General features: G+C 43.5%; 2 protein-coding genes across 3 annotated transcripts in view; one reads left to right on the top strand and one right to left on the bottom strand.

The window, feature by feature from the left end:
* The window catches only part of SH3YL1 (SH3 and SYLF domain containing 1), a 29,113-nt gene extending 24,807 nt beyond the window's left edge, over positions 1-4,306 (bottom strand). Inside the window, exon 1 of the mRNA XM_053380797.1 lies at positions 4,012-4,306. Coding sequence (XP_053236772.1) covers position 4,012 — 1 coding nt within the window. The 5' untranslated portion in view covers positions 4,013-4,306. The remainder of the gene's footprint in view (positions 1-4,011) is intronic.
* Positions 4,307-4,422: 116 nt separating this feature from the next.
* Positions 4,423-15,245, top strand: ACP1 (acid phosphatase 1). Of its 2 annotated transcripts, none has more exons than XM_053380801.1 (6): positions 4,423-4,549; positions 10,822-10,895; positions 11,614-11,727; positions 13,372-13,433; positions 14,571-14,676; positions 14,804-15,245. In XM_053380801.1, exons 1-6 carry the CDS (start codon positions 4,507-4,509, stop codon positions 14,879-14,881), a joined length of 477 nt encoding a protein of 158 aa, XP_053236776.1. In that variant the 5' UTR covers positions 4,423-4,506; the 3' UTR covers positions 14,882-15,245. The 2 variants fall into 2 exon arrangements, with proteins under 2 accessions (XP_053236776.1, XP_053236775.1); XM_053380800.1 differs by lacking the exon at positions 11,614-11,727 and adding an exon at positions 11,444-11,557.
* The last annotated feature ends 3,765 nt before the right edge of the window (positions 15,246-19,010 follow it).

Genomic DNA, 19,010 nt, shown 5'->3' with positions numbered 1-19,010 from the left:
TTGTTCCAACATAGGCAGTCAACTAAAGGTGTTGCTCCATAGTGTTGCATGTGATATAATGTATGGAAACAATGATCAACCAATTTTACCAAGCCAATAAAGGCATACCATGCTTTATAGAAAGTGTCTGGGGTTTTTGTTTTGTTTTGGATGCAATGCCCCTTTTGTATATGGTTAATTTGTCCCTAAGAATGGTGTCCCATATTTGTGAGATCCAAGCTTTGAAGAGGTTTGTATTTAGAGATTTCCAATACAGTGGTACCTCAGGTTACATACGCTTCAGGTTACAGACTCCGCTAACCCAGAAATAGTGCTTCAGGTTAAGAACTTTGCTTCAGGATGAGAACAGAAATCGGGCTTTCGCGGCGTGGCAGAAGCAGGAGGCCCCATTAGCTAAAGTGGTGCTTCAGGTTAAGAACAGCTTCAGGTTGAGTACGGACCTCCGAAATGAATTAAGCAGTTGGCTCCTTACCTCTCTCGCCCTGACCTAGCCACTGTGATCCACGCGACGGTCACCTCCAGACTGGATTATTGTAACTCGCTCTACGTGGGGCTGCCTTTAAGACTGACCCAGAAACTCCAGCGGGTGCAGAATGCTGCAGCGAGACTCCTTACGGGGTCTTCACTGCGAGATCACATTCATCCGGTGCTATATCAACTGCACTGGCTCCCGGTGGAGTACAGGATCAGGTTTAAGGTGCTGGTTTTAACCTTTAAAGCCCTATACAGCCTAGGACCCTCGTACCTACGGGACCGCCTCTCCTGGTATGCCCCACAGAGAAACTTACGGTCTTCAAATAAAAACATCTTGAAGGTCCCAGGCCACAGAGAAGTTAGGCTGGCCTCAACTAGAGCCAGGGCTTTTTCGGCTGTGGCTCCGACCTGGTGGAACACTCTGTCACAAGAGACTAGGGCCCTGCGGGACTTGACATCTTTCCGCAGGGCTGCAAGACAGAGCTATTCCACCAGGCCTTTGGCCAGGGCACAGCCTGACTCCCTCCCTCGGCAATCTTCGCGGAGCTCTGGCCCAATGGTGGCCAGTGGCTTGAATTTAATTAATTTTATAATGAATGGTTTTAGAGTGTTGTTTGTGTTGTACTTTTGTATTGTTTTATTGTTGTTAGCCGCCCTGAGCCCGGCTTCGGCTGGGGAGGGCGGGATATAAATAAAATTTATTATTATTATTATTATTAAGTACTGAACCTGAGGTACCACTGTAGTTTGCTACCACTAATTTAGTTCTGTAAGTGCAAAGTAAGATGCTTATTAGTTATATCTTGGTTCTGTAGAGGAAAATAAGATACCAAAGCCTATTTTGAGTCTTGTTGAATGGACTGCCTAGTATGGATACAAATATTATTTATTAGGTGTAGCTGAAACCATTACAAAACAAAATACACAAAACAAAATAAAATACATTACACAATTATCAATAATTATTATAACCAGGCATTCTGTCAGATAAGAGTAGATGGTGGTGAGACGGCTTGTTTTGAGCTCTGTGGTTTGTTTTTAAAAATTGCAGTTCCAGCTCTTTTTTGTTAACTGCTTTGAGGTTTTCTTCTACAACCAAGATACAGTATAAATAAATTTTATGAAATAAATAAAATTGCATGGCCTCCCTATTTAAGGGGAAATGCATGCGGAAATACAGCTTTAGCATTATAAAACAGCATACTAACATTTAAAAAGCCCAGGTAGTATGTTTCCTGTGCTGCAGGAAAATGGGAGGTCAGGAAAAACGAGACAAGCACCTCAGAACAAATCTTTGCATGATACTCCAACTCAAGGTTAGCTTTATCTGAAAACAGATCACAGGCATTTTAGCAAGTAGTGAAGATATAAGTGACCTACTCTGCAGAAAACAAGGACATGAGAAATGTCATATCTGACTGTTTTTAGTTCTCTTAACCTTGCAGGCTGCATATCATACTTTGGGAGGGCAACTGATGCAAGTGTTGCCAATAGGATTTCACATGCAAATCCACTTATTTGTATTCGGAATACACACATTTCAGTTTATTCAATGGAGTCAACATTATTACATTCCCTCTGCTCTCTTAGACTGAGAATTTGAGGGCATATCCTGTCTTCTCAACAAAGTTTGTAAACCACTCTGCAATACTTACTCACTTATTCCATTTGTGCCCTGCTCTTCAGCCAAATAGCCTCCAAGAGAGGCTTACATTGAAACATTCTGAATTGCAATATCAAAGCCACAGATTTCAGAGAAAAGGAGAGAACATTAGAACATTGACCACAGCCAGACGTGTTGGCTTTTGTAGGTTTATGATGGATACTTAGGATAAACATCCTAACAGCCAAGAACAACAATTACCAAAATTCACCAAGCAACACTTCTTCACCATCACCCTTCTAGGTCCCGAGGTACATGCAGAGGAAAATAAGTGAGTGCAGGCACAGTGATAGACCTATTGCAGTCGTTAAGAGTCGTCAACAGGCTCATCACAGCTATCTGCCAATCACCCATTCCCACTACCCTCCTGAGTAATACCCCTCCCCACCTTCTCACTATATAGAAAGATCTGGCAACTTCTGTTTCAGTGTATCTGAAGAAGTGTGCATGCACACGAAAGCTCATACCAAGAACTAACTTAGTTGGTCTTTAAGGTGCTACTGGAAGGGAAAAAAATTTTTGTTTTGACTATGGCAGACCAACACGGCTACCTTTCTGTAACTGATTTAGAATAGTTCCTTTGGATTGGATTTCCTGGTTACTTTTGACACCATGGCAAACTCTTTTGTCACTGGCAAAAAAAACCCTATAGCTGGTCACAGCAGATGATGGAGAAATTCATGACTTTATTGTAGCAGTGATTTAACCCTCCATTAGCTTCTGCTAGCCACTAATTGTCAGACTATCTGCCATGTCAATAGAAGGAAGTGTGGCAAGTGGAGAGATGCTACTTGTCTCATTATCTAATGTCCTATTATTCTTCGTAAAATGTGTCCACACTGGTTTTTGTGACCGAGGTCCTGTGTTTATGTCTTGGGGCTGGCCACTGAGAGAATGGGATGCTGGACTCAGGCCTGTCCCAAGATATTTTGGCACCTAAGCGGGCCACAAAACAGCACCCTCCACCAGGGAAGAAGGGGTGAGTGAAGATCTACCCATCAGGAGCGAGGAGAGGTATAAAGATCTACATCAGGAACAAAGGTGGGAGGAGACCAGCAGTCCCTCCTATTCACCAAGAGGCCGTTGCAGAGGTGTCCAGTAATAATAATAATAATTGTACCCCACCCATCTGACTTGGAATAGAAATAGGAATATAATAACACACATGTTAATACGACATAAATGGGGATTTTGGCTAGTTTGCACCTATTCAGTCCAACAACAACAACAACATTATTTGTACCCCACCCATCTAACTGGGAATAAAAATAGGAATATAATAACACACATGTTAATACGACATAAATGGGAATTTTGGCTAGTTTGCACCTATTTAGTATTATGATAATAATAATGCAGTATTTGTACCATGCCCACCTGACTGGGTTTTCTGGACAGCTTCCTGTGTGCATATATATATATATATATATATATATATATGAGAATATATTCCATATAAATATACCATTACACATCATCTTTTGACTGAACAAGGAACATAAAACAAACATAAAACAAGAACTGGACTCCAAGTCTGTGATTCTAATAGTGACTTACACTAGGGCAGTCCTATTAATTTATCAGTGGACTTGTTTCACTCTTTTTAAATAACGATTTATTATTTATACCCCCCTCCCCAATCTGGCTGGGTTTCCCCAGCCACTCTTTTAAAGATTTGCAAGCCCCTCATGTTGGGGGGGGGGGACTGGACTTAGAAAACTAGACAGGGATGAACTAGGGAAACTTGGGGAATAAATATGGTAAAGACACATCCCACGTATACTTTTCCCCAAAACTCCAATTCCTCTCTTCCCCACCACCACCACCTTCCAAATTCCCCCTCCCCCATATCCACACCAACCAAGCCTACTTACTGCTTCCAGGAAGGTACCCTCCACACCCACCCCTGGCTTGGGAAAGCCTCGGGAGTATCTACAGCAATGCAGCCAACCACTCGCGACAGAAACTATCCCTGCGTTCCACTCTAAAGACCCCGCCTTGAAAGAGGCAGCAGCAGCTGCTGCTGCTCACCTGGAGCAGGTGCATGGGCGGGCGTGAGGCGCGATAGTCGTCTAAACCACGCGCCTGATTTTCTTTTCTCTAACGTTGGGATCGAATCCGCGAAAGAGAGCTCGGGGGCGTCAACTCCTGAAGGGGAATAAAAAAAATATTATTATTTCAACTTTATTTCGTATCCTTCTCATTTCGCCCCCCACCCCCGCCACTCAGGCATTATACGAAGACGGCCGTCGGCTGCCGTAAAGCGGGAAGGGCGGCTTTTCGCGACAGTTGCGAGGGCCTCCGAACTGCCTCTTTCGCTGCTCGGTGCTGTTGGCGGTTCCTGAAAGAAAGAGAGAGAAAGAGAGAGCATGGCGGCCGGGGAAGCTAAGTCCGTTTTATTCGTTTGCCTGGGTGAGTGGAAAGGCGGGGAGGTTGAGAATGGGGGAGGTAAAGACGCAGCTTTTTAAAAATAAAAATGCATGGGATTTCATTATTATGCTTTTCTATGTGTTGGAAACCGCCCAGAGTGGGTAGTTGTAGTAGTGGTAATAGTAATAAGAACAAGAAGAAGAAGAAGAAGAAGAAGAAGAAGAAAATAATAATAATAATAATAATAGGAAGTGTTATGCAAGCTAACAAAATATGTTCATGGACTTGGAATACAAAAAATGTGCTGCACATTCATATTATTCAGTTCACTATCTTTAAGCTGTCCTGTTTCCTCCCCCAATTACAGTGGTACCTCGGGTTACATACGCTTCAGGTTACAGACTCCGCTAACCCAGAAATAGTACCTCGGGTTAAGAACTTTGCTTCAGGATGAAAACAGAAATCGCACAGCAGCGGCGCAGCGGCAGCAGGAGGCCCCATTAGCTAAAGTGGTGCTTCAGGTTAAGAACAGTTTCAGGTTAAGAACGGACCTCCAGAACGAATTAAGTACTTAACCCGAGGTACCACTGTATATCAGAAGAGCTAAGCCAGGAGCAGCTAGAAGAGCCACGGCATTCTTACTTGTGAAGAAAGAGATGGGCGGCCAGAGTGGAATTCAGTGTTACCACTAAATCTCTTAAAACTTGTACATACAAGAACTGCCTAGAAGCGAGAAACATTTACATTTGGAGTAGGACAGAAGCTGCCGTGCTCTCTGTGGTGATGGAAGGAGACTGTTTTACATAGCACCACCTCCCCCTGGCTTTATAATACAGTGGTAATCTATTACTCATGCGTTTGGAGGGGGTCTGTAACTTGGCAGACAGAGAGAGAAGGCCTGAAATACAGGACAAATCTGTCAATACAGGACTCAGCATTTTACACTGAAATGCGGAACAATCCTGTATTATACAGGACAGGTGGCAACCCTACTTTCTGATGATCTCCTGGTTCAGATCTTCCACCTTCCTTTGTGGCACTGGCAGAACTATGTTTATCCTAGTAATGGGAAGGGGCATTGGTGAGTTTAGTGGTTTCCCACCACCGTCACCTCCCCTGAGGAATGGCTGAGTTGGGAAGGTAAGATACAACTTGGATACTAGGGCTGGGTGATACCTTGTTTTCAACATCACAATATATCACCAGCTAAATAGGATATCTTGATATATCACGATATATATCTGCGGTGGCGGAGGGCCTTGCTGCCCCCCACGAGGGCAGAGGGTCCCACCATACCTCCCTGCAGTGGTGGAGGGTGCATCACACTTCCTCGCAGCTGCAGAGAGCCTTGCCAGGCCTCCTCATGGCAGCAGAGGGTGCCACCCTACATCCCTGTGGTAGCAGTGGGCCCAAGTGTGTGAGGGCTTATCTTCATTTCTTATTGGTTAGGACAGAGGAGGGAGAGAGCAAACAAAGCTGGAGACACCAGTGCCTGCATAGTATGTGCCTGCAATTTATCTGCAAAGTATCGTTCCACTGAGGAATGGGAAGTTATTAAGTCTTCAGCTTTTATTTCACCGGTACATGTCCTATGTTTACATTGATTTGCAAAATATAAAGCTGGTCAAATATCACTTAGCCTCTGCTTTTGGTTTGTAATAGGAGTAGTGGATATTCTTTACATAGCAGACTATAAGTTACTTAATACTTGAAGAGTAACATGTCTGTGGATCTCTTGTGGTGTACAGTACATGTGAGAAATAAATGGGAAGGGTAACAACAGAAATGAAGGCTGTATGCTGCTACATTTGCTCAGAAGTACCACTGAATTATGGGGCTTACTCCAAAGTGCATAGCTTTGCTTTAATATTCCTGTTGGTCCCTAGGGCATCACTGGTGTAGGAAGGACTCCATCTGCCCCAGTCCTGCCCTGGAGAGCGAAAATAAAGCATCTCTTTATCTTGGCAAAAAATTCTCCCACAGGCATGCTGTCATTATTAGAAGGTCTTAGAGAGAGAAGATCTCTCTCTCTCTCTCTCTCTCTCTCTCTCTCTCTCTCTCTCTCTGGTGTGGCATTCTTTTGAGAATGCCCTGTTTCCTAAGTCTCTGGTGCTGACTTTCTAGAAATGGTGCCATGCCAGACAGAGAAAGAAAAAAGAAAGGTTCTTTTATAAAGGTAAAAAGAGGTGACATTGGCCCTTCACCCTTTTTCTTAGATTGGTGGACAAGTTGAAACCTCTCAATTTAACCAGTGTAGTCCTGGGGTTCAAAAGTGTCGCCTGCTGAGAAAAATATTTAAAGAATAATACTTCTATTTAAAAAAGGGAAGCCAAATCATTTGGGGTTTTAGGGGCCACCAGATGTTGATAGAAGCCGATTACAGCTCCTGGTATTCAGTCAAAAAATCCTCTGGAAGAAATGGATAAACCTTTACCTGATAGCTGGCACTGAAACTACCCTGCAGTGTGAAAGCAGGAGAGGAATTTTATGGAAGCTACAGCCTCCTTATTAGATTGCTGTTATTCTGCCCAGCCTCATTGCTTCTGGGGCAAAAGAAACATGAAATGACTATTTTGAAACATGTATCTATTGGTAAAAATCAAATAGATGCATCTAAACATGGGCCCTGTCCATAGTTGTACAGTCTGGACTATGTTTCAGTGAGGCATGCACAACAATCATTCAGTGGATTATGCCTGATATATCTCATTCCTTTGCCCACATGTGAAGTAGAAGATGAGATATCACTTTATGAAACCTTTTTGCTTGATTAAATTGTGATGATGGAGGTGCTGCAGCTGAGAGAGTGGATGACGTCTCTTAAAATCTCTAAACAAATGATAGTGATACAGTTTTTCTCTGTCTACATTTAGAAATCCTTCTTTTAATCCTGGCTGGTTGCTTTTGGAAACAGTGTTCAACTAGGATTAGACTAGGGTCCGGCAGCATGGTGTGGAGACTGTAGATAGAGCTCTCTCCTTCAACACTTAGAAGCAGTGTTAGAAACTGAGATATGAAAACTAGGAGCTAAATGGCACCTTAAACCCAGGTTATGGGTGCAACAACAGAATGTCTAGGCACACTTTTTTAATAACAAGGAGACAAAGCTGAAAATGAATGAACTGCAGCTAAAATATTATGTTCATTTCCCACATGGTCTCATCCTTCCCCTGCCCAACCCCCTAATATTCCTAAGAGGGTCTCTTGTCCAGTCTTCAGAGAGTAGCTGGAAGTGAGGAGGCAGAAAAAGGTCCTCCTGTCCTTACACTCTGCAGTTTTAATCTGAAATCATGGGTGTAGTACTGTGCCCAGAGCTCAGAAGCTGCTCACGCTAATGAAATTCCCTGTTGCAAAATGCACCTAGAGCATTGAGAGTTTCGAACACTGCTTGGAAGTTGGGTGCTACTCAATTAAATAGATTGGCAGTAGATTGGACATAGTTAGAAGACAATACCTATTTGTGCGACACATTTGTTGTTGTTGTTGTTTAGTCGTTTAGTCGTGTCCGACTCTTTGTGACCCCATGGACCAGAGCACTTCTGTCTTCCACTGCCTCCCGCAGTTTGGTCAGACTCATGTTTGTAGCTTCGAAGACACTATCCAACCATCTCGTCCTCTGTCGTCCCCTTCTCCTCGTGCCCTCCATCTTTCCCAACATCAGGGTCTTTTCCAGGGAGTCTTCTCTGTGCGACACATAGTTAACTTAATTTGCTTCCACGATGTGTGGTTTTGGCCATTGGACAGGGATAACTTTAAAAGGAGATGAGACATAGTCATGAAGGATTGATTCATCAACAGCTTCAGCCATGACTGGACATGGAAGAGGCATCCAGAGCTGAACTAAAACTCCTGACTGGCAACAGCAGGAGTTGATGCAGCAGTGTGTACACCACTGCATCCACAGCCCCACCACTCACATTGGGGCAACATGAAAAAGTTCCTCTTCACTACACCAGATCCTAGGCTGAGCCCATGGCCATCAACTGATGGCATCAGAGCCAGCTGAAGAGCCAGTGAATCCTGCACTGGCACACATTTTGTGAGTTCCTGCTGGCAGTAGCCTCTATCTGCCATTTGAGGATCAGTATTGAAATTTGGCTGTGAACACCCCACCAACACTCTTTGCTGATGGGGTTCTCTGCCTAATCTAGTCCTCTTCCAGCACAGGAGGGCGAAGCTGTTAGTGTAGCTCTAAATACTAGCAGCTGGAGGGGACAGAATACTGGAGAGGGAAGGTGCTGTCAAGTCCTGCTTATGTGCTTCCTGGGAACATTTGGTTGGCTGCTGTGTGAAAAGGATGCTGGATTAGAGAGACACTCACTCTTGGTCTAATTGAGGTCCCAGGAAATAGTTATTATATGCTTAGTAGCTACGTTAAAGTTGCACTGTAGACCATTGGCAGCCAAAACGAGAATGTGTGCATGTTGTCATTGGAAATTGTGTTGCTGCAGAGTGATGAACAGACTGAAACCAAATAGTAATCCTACCTTTACTGTTTTAGTATCAGAAGAGGGATTATCCATTAATGACCCCCTTCCCAATGCAAACAATGAGTTAGGCACGCCACTTTTATACCCTTTATGTTGAGGTGCAAGGAGAAGGTTGGCCTGTAGTTTGTCTTGGAGCACAATTCTATCTGTGTCTACTCAGGGGAACAAATCATATTAAATACAATATGACTTACTCCCAAGTAAACACCTCAAGGTTTCAGATATAAGATTTATTTTGTAGGGAAAGGAGATGGGACAGAAATGAGTTAATACCTCCCCTTTGTCTTTTACTAGTATGGAGTTAAGGACTGCATTACAGTGTACTTGTAGCTTGAGTCAAAGCAGGTACCGTATTTTTCGCCCTATAGGACGCACTTTTTCCCCTCCAAAAATGAGGGGGAAATGTGTGTGCGTCCTATGGGGCGAATGCAGGCTTTCGCTGAAGGCTCCAGGAAGCTATCCGCAAGCCTTGCACGCCCGGGGGGAGTTCCCCCAGGTGCGCAAGGCTTGCAGGCGGCAGCCTGCAGTGCGGATCACTGGGCGCCCTTTGGAGGACGTCCCGTGCTTCGCGTAGGTGTCCGCAAGCCTTGCGCACCCCGGGGAACTCCCCCCGGGCGCGCACGGCTTGCGGGCGGCAGCCGGGAGCACGGGGCACCCTCCGGAGGACGCCCCGTGCTTCACGCAGGTGTCCGCAAGCCTTGCGCGCCCGGGGGAACTCCCCCAGGTGCGCAAGGCTTGCAGGCGGCAGCCTGCAGTGCGGATCATTGGGCGCCCTTCGGAGGACGTCCCGTGCTTCGCGTAGGTGTCCGCAAGCCTTGCGCACCCCGGGGAACTCCCCCCGGGCGCGCACGGCTTGCGGGCGGCAGCCGGGAGCACGGGGCACCCTCCGGAGGACGCCCCGTGCTTCACGCAGGTGTCCGCAAGCCTTGCGCGCCCGGGGGAACTCCCCCCGGGTGCGCACGGCTTGCGGGCGGCAGCCTGCAGCGCGGAGCACGGGGCGCCCTTCGGAGGACGCCCCGTGCTTCACGCAGGTGTTGGCAAGCCTTGCACACCGGGGGGAACTCCCCCCGGGCGCGCAAGGCTTGCGGGTGGCAGCCTGCAGCGCGGAGCACGGGACGCCCTCCGGAGGACGCCCCGTGCTTCGTGCAGGTGTCCACAAGCCTTGCGCGCCCGGGGGAACTCCCCCCGGGCGCGCAAGGCTTGTGGACATCGGCCAGCCCCACAAGCTCGGGGGACAGCGGGGAGGCGCAGCGCCGCCATCCCACTGTTCCCCAACCTGGTTTTGGGGGGGGGAAATAAAGGGAATTTTCCCCCCGTTATCCCCCCCCCCAAAAAAAGTAGGTGCGTCCTATGGGACGAAAAATACGGTAGTTGTTACTCAGTGGAAAAGTCTGCTGTGATTTCCTAAACTAGGTGGCTTAGGAACTAGGCTTAAAATCTGGAAATGCTGGTGATTTCAGTGGAATGTGTTGGTGAAATTGTCTTTTGGGGATATATAATTCAATCTGTCATAATACATTGTCAGCAATGCTACTGGAAACCAATACAGCCCATAGAATACTGATGTGTACTGACTTGCAACAATCCACCTCTGCTAAAAGTTGGTTGCTATTGGTGACCAATAATGGGCTTCTCGCAAGCCAGATGTGGAAGTCAGGAAGTGAACACTGCTGTGAAACTGCACAGAAGGGGGAGCTGATAAACTCTGTGGCTTTCTTCAATTCTTCACATCTACCTCCACAGGTTCTGGAATGTTTCACTTTAAGAACACAGGTGTGAGAGATTGCATTTTAGAGTCACTGGATCAAATCTTTATTTCCACAGGGAACATTTGCCGCTCTCCCATAGCCGAAGCTGTTTTTAGGAAACTTGTGACTGAGGGAAACATTGAAAACAAGGTAAGTTTTATTTTAGCCACCAAAGCCGCCATTCTGTTAGCATGATATAAATATTTTGACCTTACCTGCATATCTTAGAAATCTTTCTGTACCAATTTATCAGCATCTCTTTACCAAAGCCAGATTAAATCTATTTCCATCAGAAGTGCTAAATGGCAGACTGAGAGGCATCCCTTATCAGAATAGGCTCTGTGTATGCTCTCAGGACATCAATTGCATGAGGCATATGCTACTGCATTGCCGACAATATGAGCAAGCTAGGGATCTATTGATTAAACCCCTACTGGCAAATCGGCCAGGTAAATCTGAAACCTAGTATACTAAATATCTTCTGGACAAGTATAATGGTATCACAGTGGCCGTGGCAAAGTTTCTTTCAGTAGTCATACGTATCAAAGATCATCATACTTAAGACTAAACAAATATCGTCTCAGTCTCCCTCTCCCGGGGGGTTGTCTGTATGAATTTGCATTTTATTCTGAATCTGTGTTATGGATTTTTGGACCGCAATAAAGATTATCATTATATTTTGACTTGTTTTTCTGTAGTGGAGGATAGACAGTGCAGCAACATCTACGTATGAAGTAGGAAATCCTCCAGATTATCGAGGCCAGAATTGCATGAGGAAACATGGTGTTACCATGAATCATATTGCCAGGCAGGTACTGTACCCATATTGCTTTCACTGTATGTATGCATATGTTCTTGTTGTTCACAGTGGGTGATAGACAGCGGTGCTGTTTCTGACTGGAATGTGGGGCGCTCCCCAGATGCGAGGGCTTTAAGTTGTCTGAGAAATCATGACATTCAGACGGGCCATAAAGCACGACAGGTAGAAAGAGTCTGTTTGTTGTTTTCTGGAAACTATGGGTGGTGCAAAAGTCTTGGTAACTGCTGTAGGTTGGATTGCGCATGGATTGGCAAAGTATTAAATGTTTAACTACTCAGTGTCATCGTGGTTAGAGCAGTGGAAATTCTAACAGCATCTGCGTAAAGTGGTTGGATGAAGCCGTGTTCCAGAGCCTGTTAACACTGTTCCCTGACTGAAATGATTTCAGTGGTTAGGAATATTACTATTTTATTTCTTTGCTAGCCAAGGTGAATCACTTGCCATGAACCTAGTTTGCCATTTTGTTGCCCATTCCTCCAGTTTAAAGAGATCCTTTTGAGTCATATTGCATTTGGCTTTTCATAGTACAGTGGTATCTCTGGTTACAGACGCTTCAGGTTACAGACTCCGCTAACCCAGAAATAGTACCTCGGGTTAAGAACTTTGCTTCAGGATGAGAACAGAAATCGTGCCGTGGTGGCAGTGGGAGGCCCCATTAGCTAAAGTGGTACCTCAGGTTAAGAACAGTTTCAGGTTAAGAACGGACCTCCAGAACGAATTAAATTCTTAACCCGAGGTACCACTGTACTAAAGAATTTGGTATTGATTGAAGGCTTGGACTTCTCACCCCTGGCTACAGTTCATTAATAAACAAGTTAAATCACACCAGTCCCAATAGAGACTCACTGTTAGCTTCCCTCCGTTGTGAAAACTGTTCCTGGTTCAGACCTTAAGCAACTCTGCTCCAGTAGACAATTGTAGGATATAAGAGATGGCTAAATGATATTGATTTCAATGTCTCAGTTGTTAAAATAAATGCACATAATTTATCAAAATTCCTTTAAGGCCTGACCTTCTTTAGATGGATTCATAACTGCAGCATTTCTGTTAGACAAAGGATGTGTCACATATTCCCTTCTGACTTTTTCTTTCCTTTCATGAGGTCTTGCTTTAGTTGTTTTCCCCATTTACAGATCTTTTTAATATTGTTCCTTTAGCTTCACTGGTGCCCTTTTTGACCTTTAACTCCCTTTAGTCCACTTCATGTAAAACCCATAGAACTCAGCATAGATTAGAGCCTCTCAACACTCAAACAGTTCTGCCTGCCTTCTGCTTTTTCTTCTATTTCTTTTGATATCTTGATTCTCCCCCCCCCCAAATATTTAAAAGCTTAACAAGGAAAGCTTAAATGGTATAGTTCACATCTGTTGTTTTCAACACATCAAAATGTGCTCTGAATGTTATCACAGTTCAAAAGAAGAACTGATGGCATCATTGGAAGAGCGCATTGTTGAACAATACTTTTACATCGTAATCATTACAGCCTTATCCCATAATTTCTGAACAGTGTTTGGTTTTTGAGAGATAATATGAACAATAACTTGTGTAAATGTTTCCTGGCCAAATGCTAAAACACTAATTGTTCTGTCTCCAGTTTTATTTTTCTACAATTGATTTCTGAGCTGCTTACTTTGCAGCTGTCAGTTAGCATACATAAATGTTGTTTGGCTTTAGAATTTTAAATATGTATTGCTAACTGCCATCACTGCAACACTGGCTTAACCTTATTTTGCATTTTTTTTTATTAAGAATAATTGTGACATGGATCTCTGTTAACAGTGTTTAAACATATTTGTTAAATTCTAGGTTACAAAAGATGATTTCCTGACGTTTGATTATATGCTTTGTATGGATGAAAGTAACTTACGGTAAGTTGTGAAAACTATGTGCTTTTTGCTTATAGATGATGATAGTTCTGATTATTCTAGCCTAAATGGGTTGTTTGCTACATTTAGTGCCTCCTAATAGATGCTAAAGGGACGCGGGTGGCGCTGTGGGTAAAAGCCTCAGCGCCTAGGACTTGCCGATCGAAAGGTCGGTGGTTCGAATCCCCACGGCGGGGTGCGCTCCCGTCGCTCGGTCCCAGCGCCTGCCAACCTAGCAGTTCGAAAGCACCACCGGGTGCAAGTAGATAAATAGGGACCGCTTACCAGCGGGAAGGTAAACGGCGTTTCAGTGTGCTGCGCTGGCTCGCCAGATGCAGCTTGTCACGCTGGCCACGTGACCCAGAAGTGTCTGCGGACAGCGCTGGCTCCCGGCCTCTAGAGTGAGATGAGCGCACAACCCTAGAGTCTGTCAAGACTGGCCCGTACGGGCAGGGGTACCTTTACTTTACCTAATAGATGCTAAAGCCCTTAAAGAGTATTCCCACTACACCCTTCGTCTAAAACATGGGGAGGGAAACAGATTAAATTCCAGATGTTATTGAACTACCCTCAGCTCTGGCCAGCGTGGTCAATGCATAGAGATGATGGGGGTTTAATTCAAACACAGCTGGATGACCACAGGTTCCCCATTCTGGGTCTAAAGGATGATGATCCCTAGGAATAGTCAGGAAACAGACGGAATAGCATTGTACCTTTTGCATTATAGTAATCTATTCCTCATTTGAGCAAATGATTGCCAGGATTACTCTGCAAGAGGAGAAGAGGCTGCTGTATGAAATCTATATTTCTGGTGGATCCAGGTGTTATTTCAAGTCAATGTTCTGAAACTGTTGCATTTATTTCCTGAGCCTCTCATTAGTATTTTTGGCTCCATAGTGTTGGTATTCCATAACTTACATTTATACTTTGGTACAACATTACATAAAAACATGTGTGTTAGATGCTGCGTACTAAATCACATCACACTGTTAAAAATGTGTGGGTTTTTTCTTTATACACTGTGATTTTTGTTTCCTTTATGCACTGCAAACTCTAAGGATATCTTGGTGTCAAAGGAAAAAAGAAAGAAAGACATGCCACACTTAATGACAAAAAGTTGCCTAAACTTTTGTCTTGTAGAGATCTGAAAAGAAAAAGCAATAGTGTTCAAAACTGCAAATCTCAGATTGAGCTGCTTGGGAGCTATGATCCACAAAAGCAGCTTATTATTGAAGATCCGTACTATGTAAGTATTCAATTCTATTAGTGCTTTTTAACTCAAAATCAGTGTTGTAGCAATCAGTGTTGTAATAAAGAAATCTGTTTAACTTAAATTGGTTCATTTTATTTTTTGTCTCTGCTTCTTTCTATAGGGGACTGATGAAGATTTTGAAACTGTTTATCAACAGTGCCTTAGATGCTGTAAAGCATTTTTGGAGAAACCTCATTAATGGGGCAAGTGTTTCTGAAAGCAAATAATATTTAGCTGTTCTGTAAAATTATTCTCAATTGATATTAAATTGTAAAGATTCTAAAAATAAGTCCTTTTTTAGCATTTCATGATGTGCACAGCACCTTGTACTTGAGAAATGGTAGGCTTATAAAATTAATATTGACCTTGATCAAGCATCTATATAAGGGGGAAAGCATCCAGTACTGACAAAATAAATGTGTGTGATTCTTGGTATACATATTCCACATAATATGTAAAAGAATTCCTGTATGCATACTCTAAATATGATACACCTATGTCTGTTTTCCATTGCTACTTGTATGTATGGTACTTTTAAACCTTAAACATCTTTCTTAGAAGTATTTTTTGGATGTTTTGTCACATGATTAAGAACTGAAGACTTAACAAAACAGTCTCTTTTTACTTTTTCCATTATTTGTGATTTGAAAGAGAGAGAGACTTACAGCCATATAGAGTTGTTGAGCTGTATGAATTTCACAAGTCTGCATAACCACAGAATAAGTTCTATGTGTGGTCTCTTGATGCATAGTACAGTCTCCTAGAGTCTTGGTCTCTCTCCCCCCCCCCCCTATTTATTAAAACAAAATCTAGCCTTTAGTAGCTGCTCAGATGATGCTTGAAAGAGGATAAATACAGCCTTGTGAAGTCTTGGAGCAGTGTGCATGGCATAAAGTGTTCTTTGCAGATCATGTGTACTAACGGAAGCCGAGCAAATTAATTAAATATGCTTCACTTGCCCTAACATATGCAAACTACAACCGTGTTAATTTCCACACAACATAATTTCGGCATTACCTTCTTTTTAATCATAAGTATACACAGCCCTGCTTTTGAATTATGGTGCTGGAGGAGACTCTTGAGAGTCCCATGGACTGCAAGAAGATCAAACCTATCCATTCTTAAGGAAATCAGCCCTGAGTGCTCACTGGAACGACAGATCCTGAAGCTGAGACTCCAATACTTGGGCCACCTCATGAGAAGAGAAGACTCCCTGGAAAAGACCCTGATGGTGGGAAAGATTGAAGGCACAAGGAGAAGGGTAGGACAGAGGACGAGATGGCTGGACAGTGTTCTCAAAGCTACCAGCATGAGTTTGACCAAACTGCGGGAGGCAGTAGAAGACAGGAGTGCCTGGCGTGCTCTGGTCCATGGGGTCACGAAGAGTCAGACCCGACTAAACAACCACATACACAGCCCTGGCTATAGATGAGAAATGTCTGAAGAGAAGAGTTTAAAAGACCAGTAATTGCCTCAATGACAACTAGGACTGCTCTCTTCTGCTTCATGGGCATTCCCTTATAGGTCTATAAGCGAGATTTCCTTTTGACATTTTCATTTAACATTTTCATGGTAATCATAATCATTATAATTTTACACCGCCCATCTGGCTGGGTTTCCCCAGCCACTGGTAAACATTCTGTAGATCACAACCACATTTGCCACTTTTTAAAAAGTGATATATGTTTAGTGCCTACACCCTCCTGTCTCTTATAGCTGTGATGCCTTTCCTGAATATCCTCATGCTGGAACTTCTATGTGCCTCCATCATGTTTTTCTTTCCCATCATATCAAACACATCCTCCTTGGTGGTTTGCTTTCAAGTCGCTTCACCAGTTACTGATACTCCTCGGAGCTTCTCTTCCTAAATTGTTTAAAGGATGCTTTTAATACTCTTCTCCCATCTTCTTTCTTGTAAATAAGCTGTCTTTCATGACTGTGCCAGTTCGAAAGCATGCCAGTGCAAGTAGATAAATAGGTACCACTTCGGCAGGAAGGTAAATAGTGTTTCCGTGCGCTCTGGCACTCGTCACAGTCCTCCGTGCGCCAGTAGCGGTTTAGTCATGCTGGCCATATGACCCAGAAAACTGCCTGTGGACAAACGCCAGCTCCCTCGGCCTGAAAGCGAGATGAGTGCCACAACCCCATAGTCGCCTTTGACTGGACTTAACCATCCATGGGACCTTTACCTTTACCTTCTTATCACCTCTTTGCGGTTCAGTTCCTCATGATGCAGAGCAGTACAAGAGAGCACATGGGTAGAATCCTTTTATGGGGTGCCATACTTTTCCCTGAGTTGATTGCAACTTGGCTTAGAAGAGCTAGATAGACCATGAAAAGATAACTAAATCCTTGATCCCAGCCTATTCCTTAAAATGTCTGGGCATGATGACAATACGTGACTCCCGAGTTGGCATTGCTTAGCTTCTCTCTTGCCCCACCTCCCTTTCTTGGAAGAGCATTTCATTATTGCTGCTTCAAAACTGAGCCAAAGAAAAGCTGCTGCTACCCAGAAGCAAGCAGCAAAATCCATAGCGTGTCACAAATGTGCTTTACTGCTTCTAGTAAAGGACACTACTGAGTGCAAAACTCCTCCGGGTAATAAATAACTCAACATATAACATAAAGCACATGCTGAAGGGCGTTGACATGAATAAATGTCTATTTGTAAATAGTTGGATGTGTGAGCTATTCCTGGTCTACTTGGTGTCAAGCCCTGCAGTGTAATAAGGCATGGTAGGCTGTCTTATCTTTTAAACAGCCAATTATAAAAAATGTTTGCCAAGATCTTTATCTTCCCACTTAGCAGAATTAATAAATACAAGCTGCAGACAAGAAAATAGGAAGTTGTCATAATAATTCCTTTGGCTGAGTATTGCTATAAACAGTGGTTATTGGAGTATTTTGCACTGTGTGTACACATTAAGACACTAACATTTCCCCTCTCGCCTACTGCTTCTCATGTCCCAAGCACATTTGCAACATTTATTAGTTTATATTATTTCTTAGATTTATATACCACCCGCCATCATAAGATTTCAGGGCTGTTCATGAGATTAAAACACAAATAAATAGAAACAACAAAACAATACCCCCCTCCCACAGACACATTTAAAAGGCTGTGGAATATTAAACAGCCAAAGGCCTGATTGAAGAGGAACGTTTTTCGCCTGGCACTTAAAGATATATAAAGAAGGTGCCAGACAAACCTCCCTGGGGAGAACATTCGACAAACAGGGAACCACTGCAGAAGAGGCCAGTTCTCATGTTGCCACCCTCTGGACCTCATGTGGAGAAGGCACATCCTGTTGATGCTGCTGGACTGGCATGTCCCTGGTTAAGGACTCGCATGGGCAGGGAGGTGCTACTAGAAAATATTACACGTTTACTGAATGTTGAGGGCAAACTTTCTTTAAAGCATCTAGATTCAGGTAGGTAGCCGTGTTGGTCTGATGCAGTCGAAATAAATAAAAAAATTGTCCAGTAGCTACTGGACAATTTTTTAATTTTTTTCTTTAAAGCAGAAATAGTGGTCTTCGAGATTAGATCCATATTTTGGGTACCTTTCCCATTCCCCCCAAATAACAACCCTGCTGGATTTAAAATGCACCCAGAGCTGAATTTCATTGCATGCAAAACTCCATAGCTATTGATTTAAAATGTCATAGGAAATTTAGAGGCAAATAGCCTATTTTTATAGGCTATGCTGCTAGGAATATATTTTTGTTTTAATAAAAATGCTAACTTTTATTCCTGTTTACAGCCGTACTAAAATTAACTGTCATACCAATTGACTTGAAAATACAAGAGCAAATAAAATAGGAAAAAGATCAGCTTAGCTGTATTGATCCTTGTAATGTTTTCATTGCCTTAGTTTCATAATGTAGCAAATTACTTTGAGTACACTTTCTTGTTTTTTTAAAAAAACCTGCGTGAAATACAAGTGGCCATCTGAATCTCCAATCCTGATACACATGGAACACTTTTCCGTGGTTGCTTTCAAACTTCCATGTAAAGGAAAAACCTTCAGGTGTTGCAGGTATATGGAAATGAATGTTTCATATTGACGGGACCCCAAGGCAACACTTAGAGAGGAGGGACAAGAGCAACATTTACCTTACTTCCATTAATTATAGCTACAGTATTGAATTGGATAGAGATGGCTATTTTAATAAGCCCTGATGATGGTGACTTGGCAGGATGGAAAAGGTGGTTGCACAGGCAAGTAGAGTCATGGGTGGGTTACCCTTCTGAATGAACTGTTTGCAAGGATGCTGTTAGCCCACATGAAGCCCACCTTGGGGCATGTTCCATATCTCATCACACAA

The sequence above is a fragment of the Podarcis raffonei genome, chromosome 3, assembly GCF_027172205.1.
Source record: "Podarcis raffonei isolate rPodRaf1 chromosome 3, rPodRaf1.pri, whole genome shotgun sequence".
NCBI lineage: Eukaryota > Metazoa > Chordata > Lepidosauria > Squamata > Lacertidae > Podarcis > Podarcis raffonei.
The sequence above is the reverse complement of the archived record's forward strand: the minus strand, read 5'-3'. Positions and strand labels throughout refer to the sequence as shown.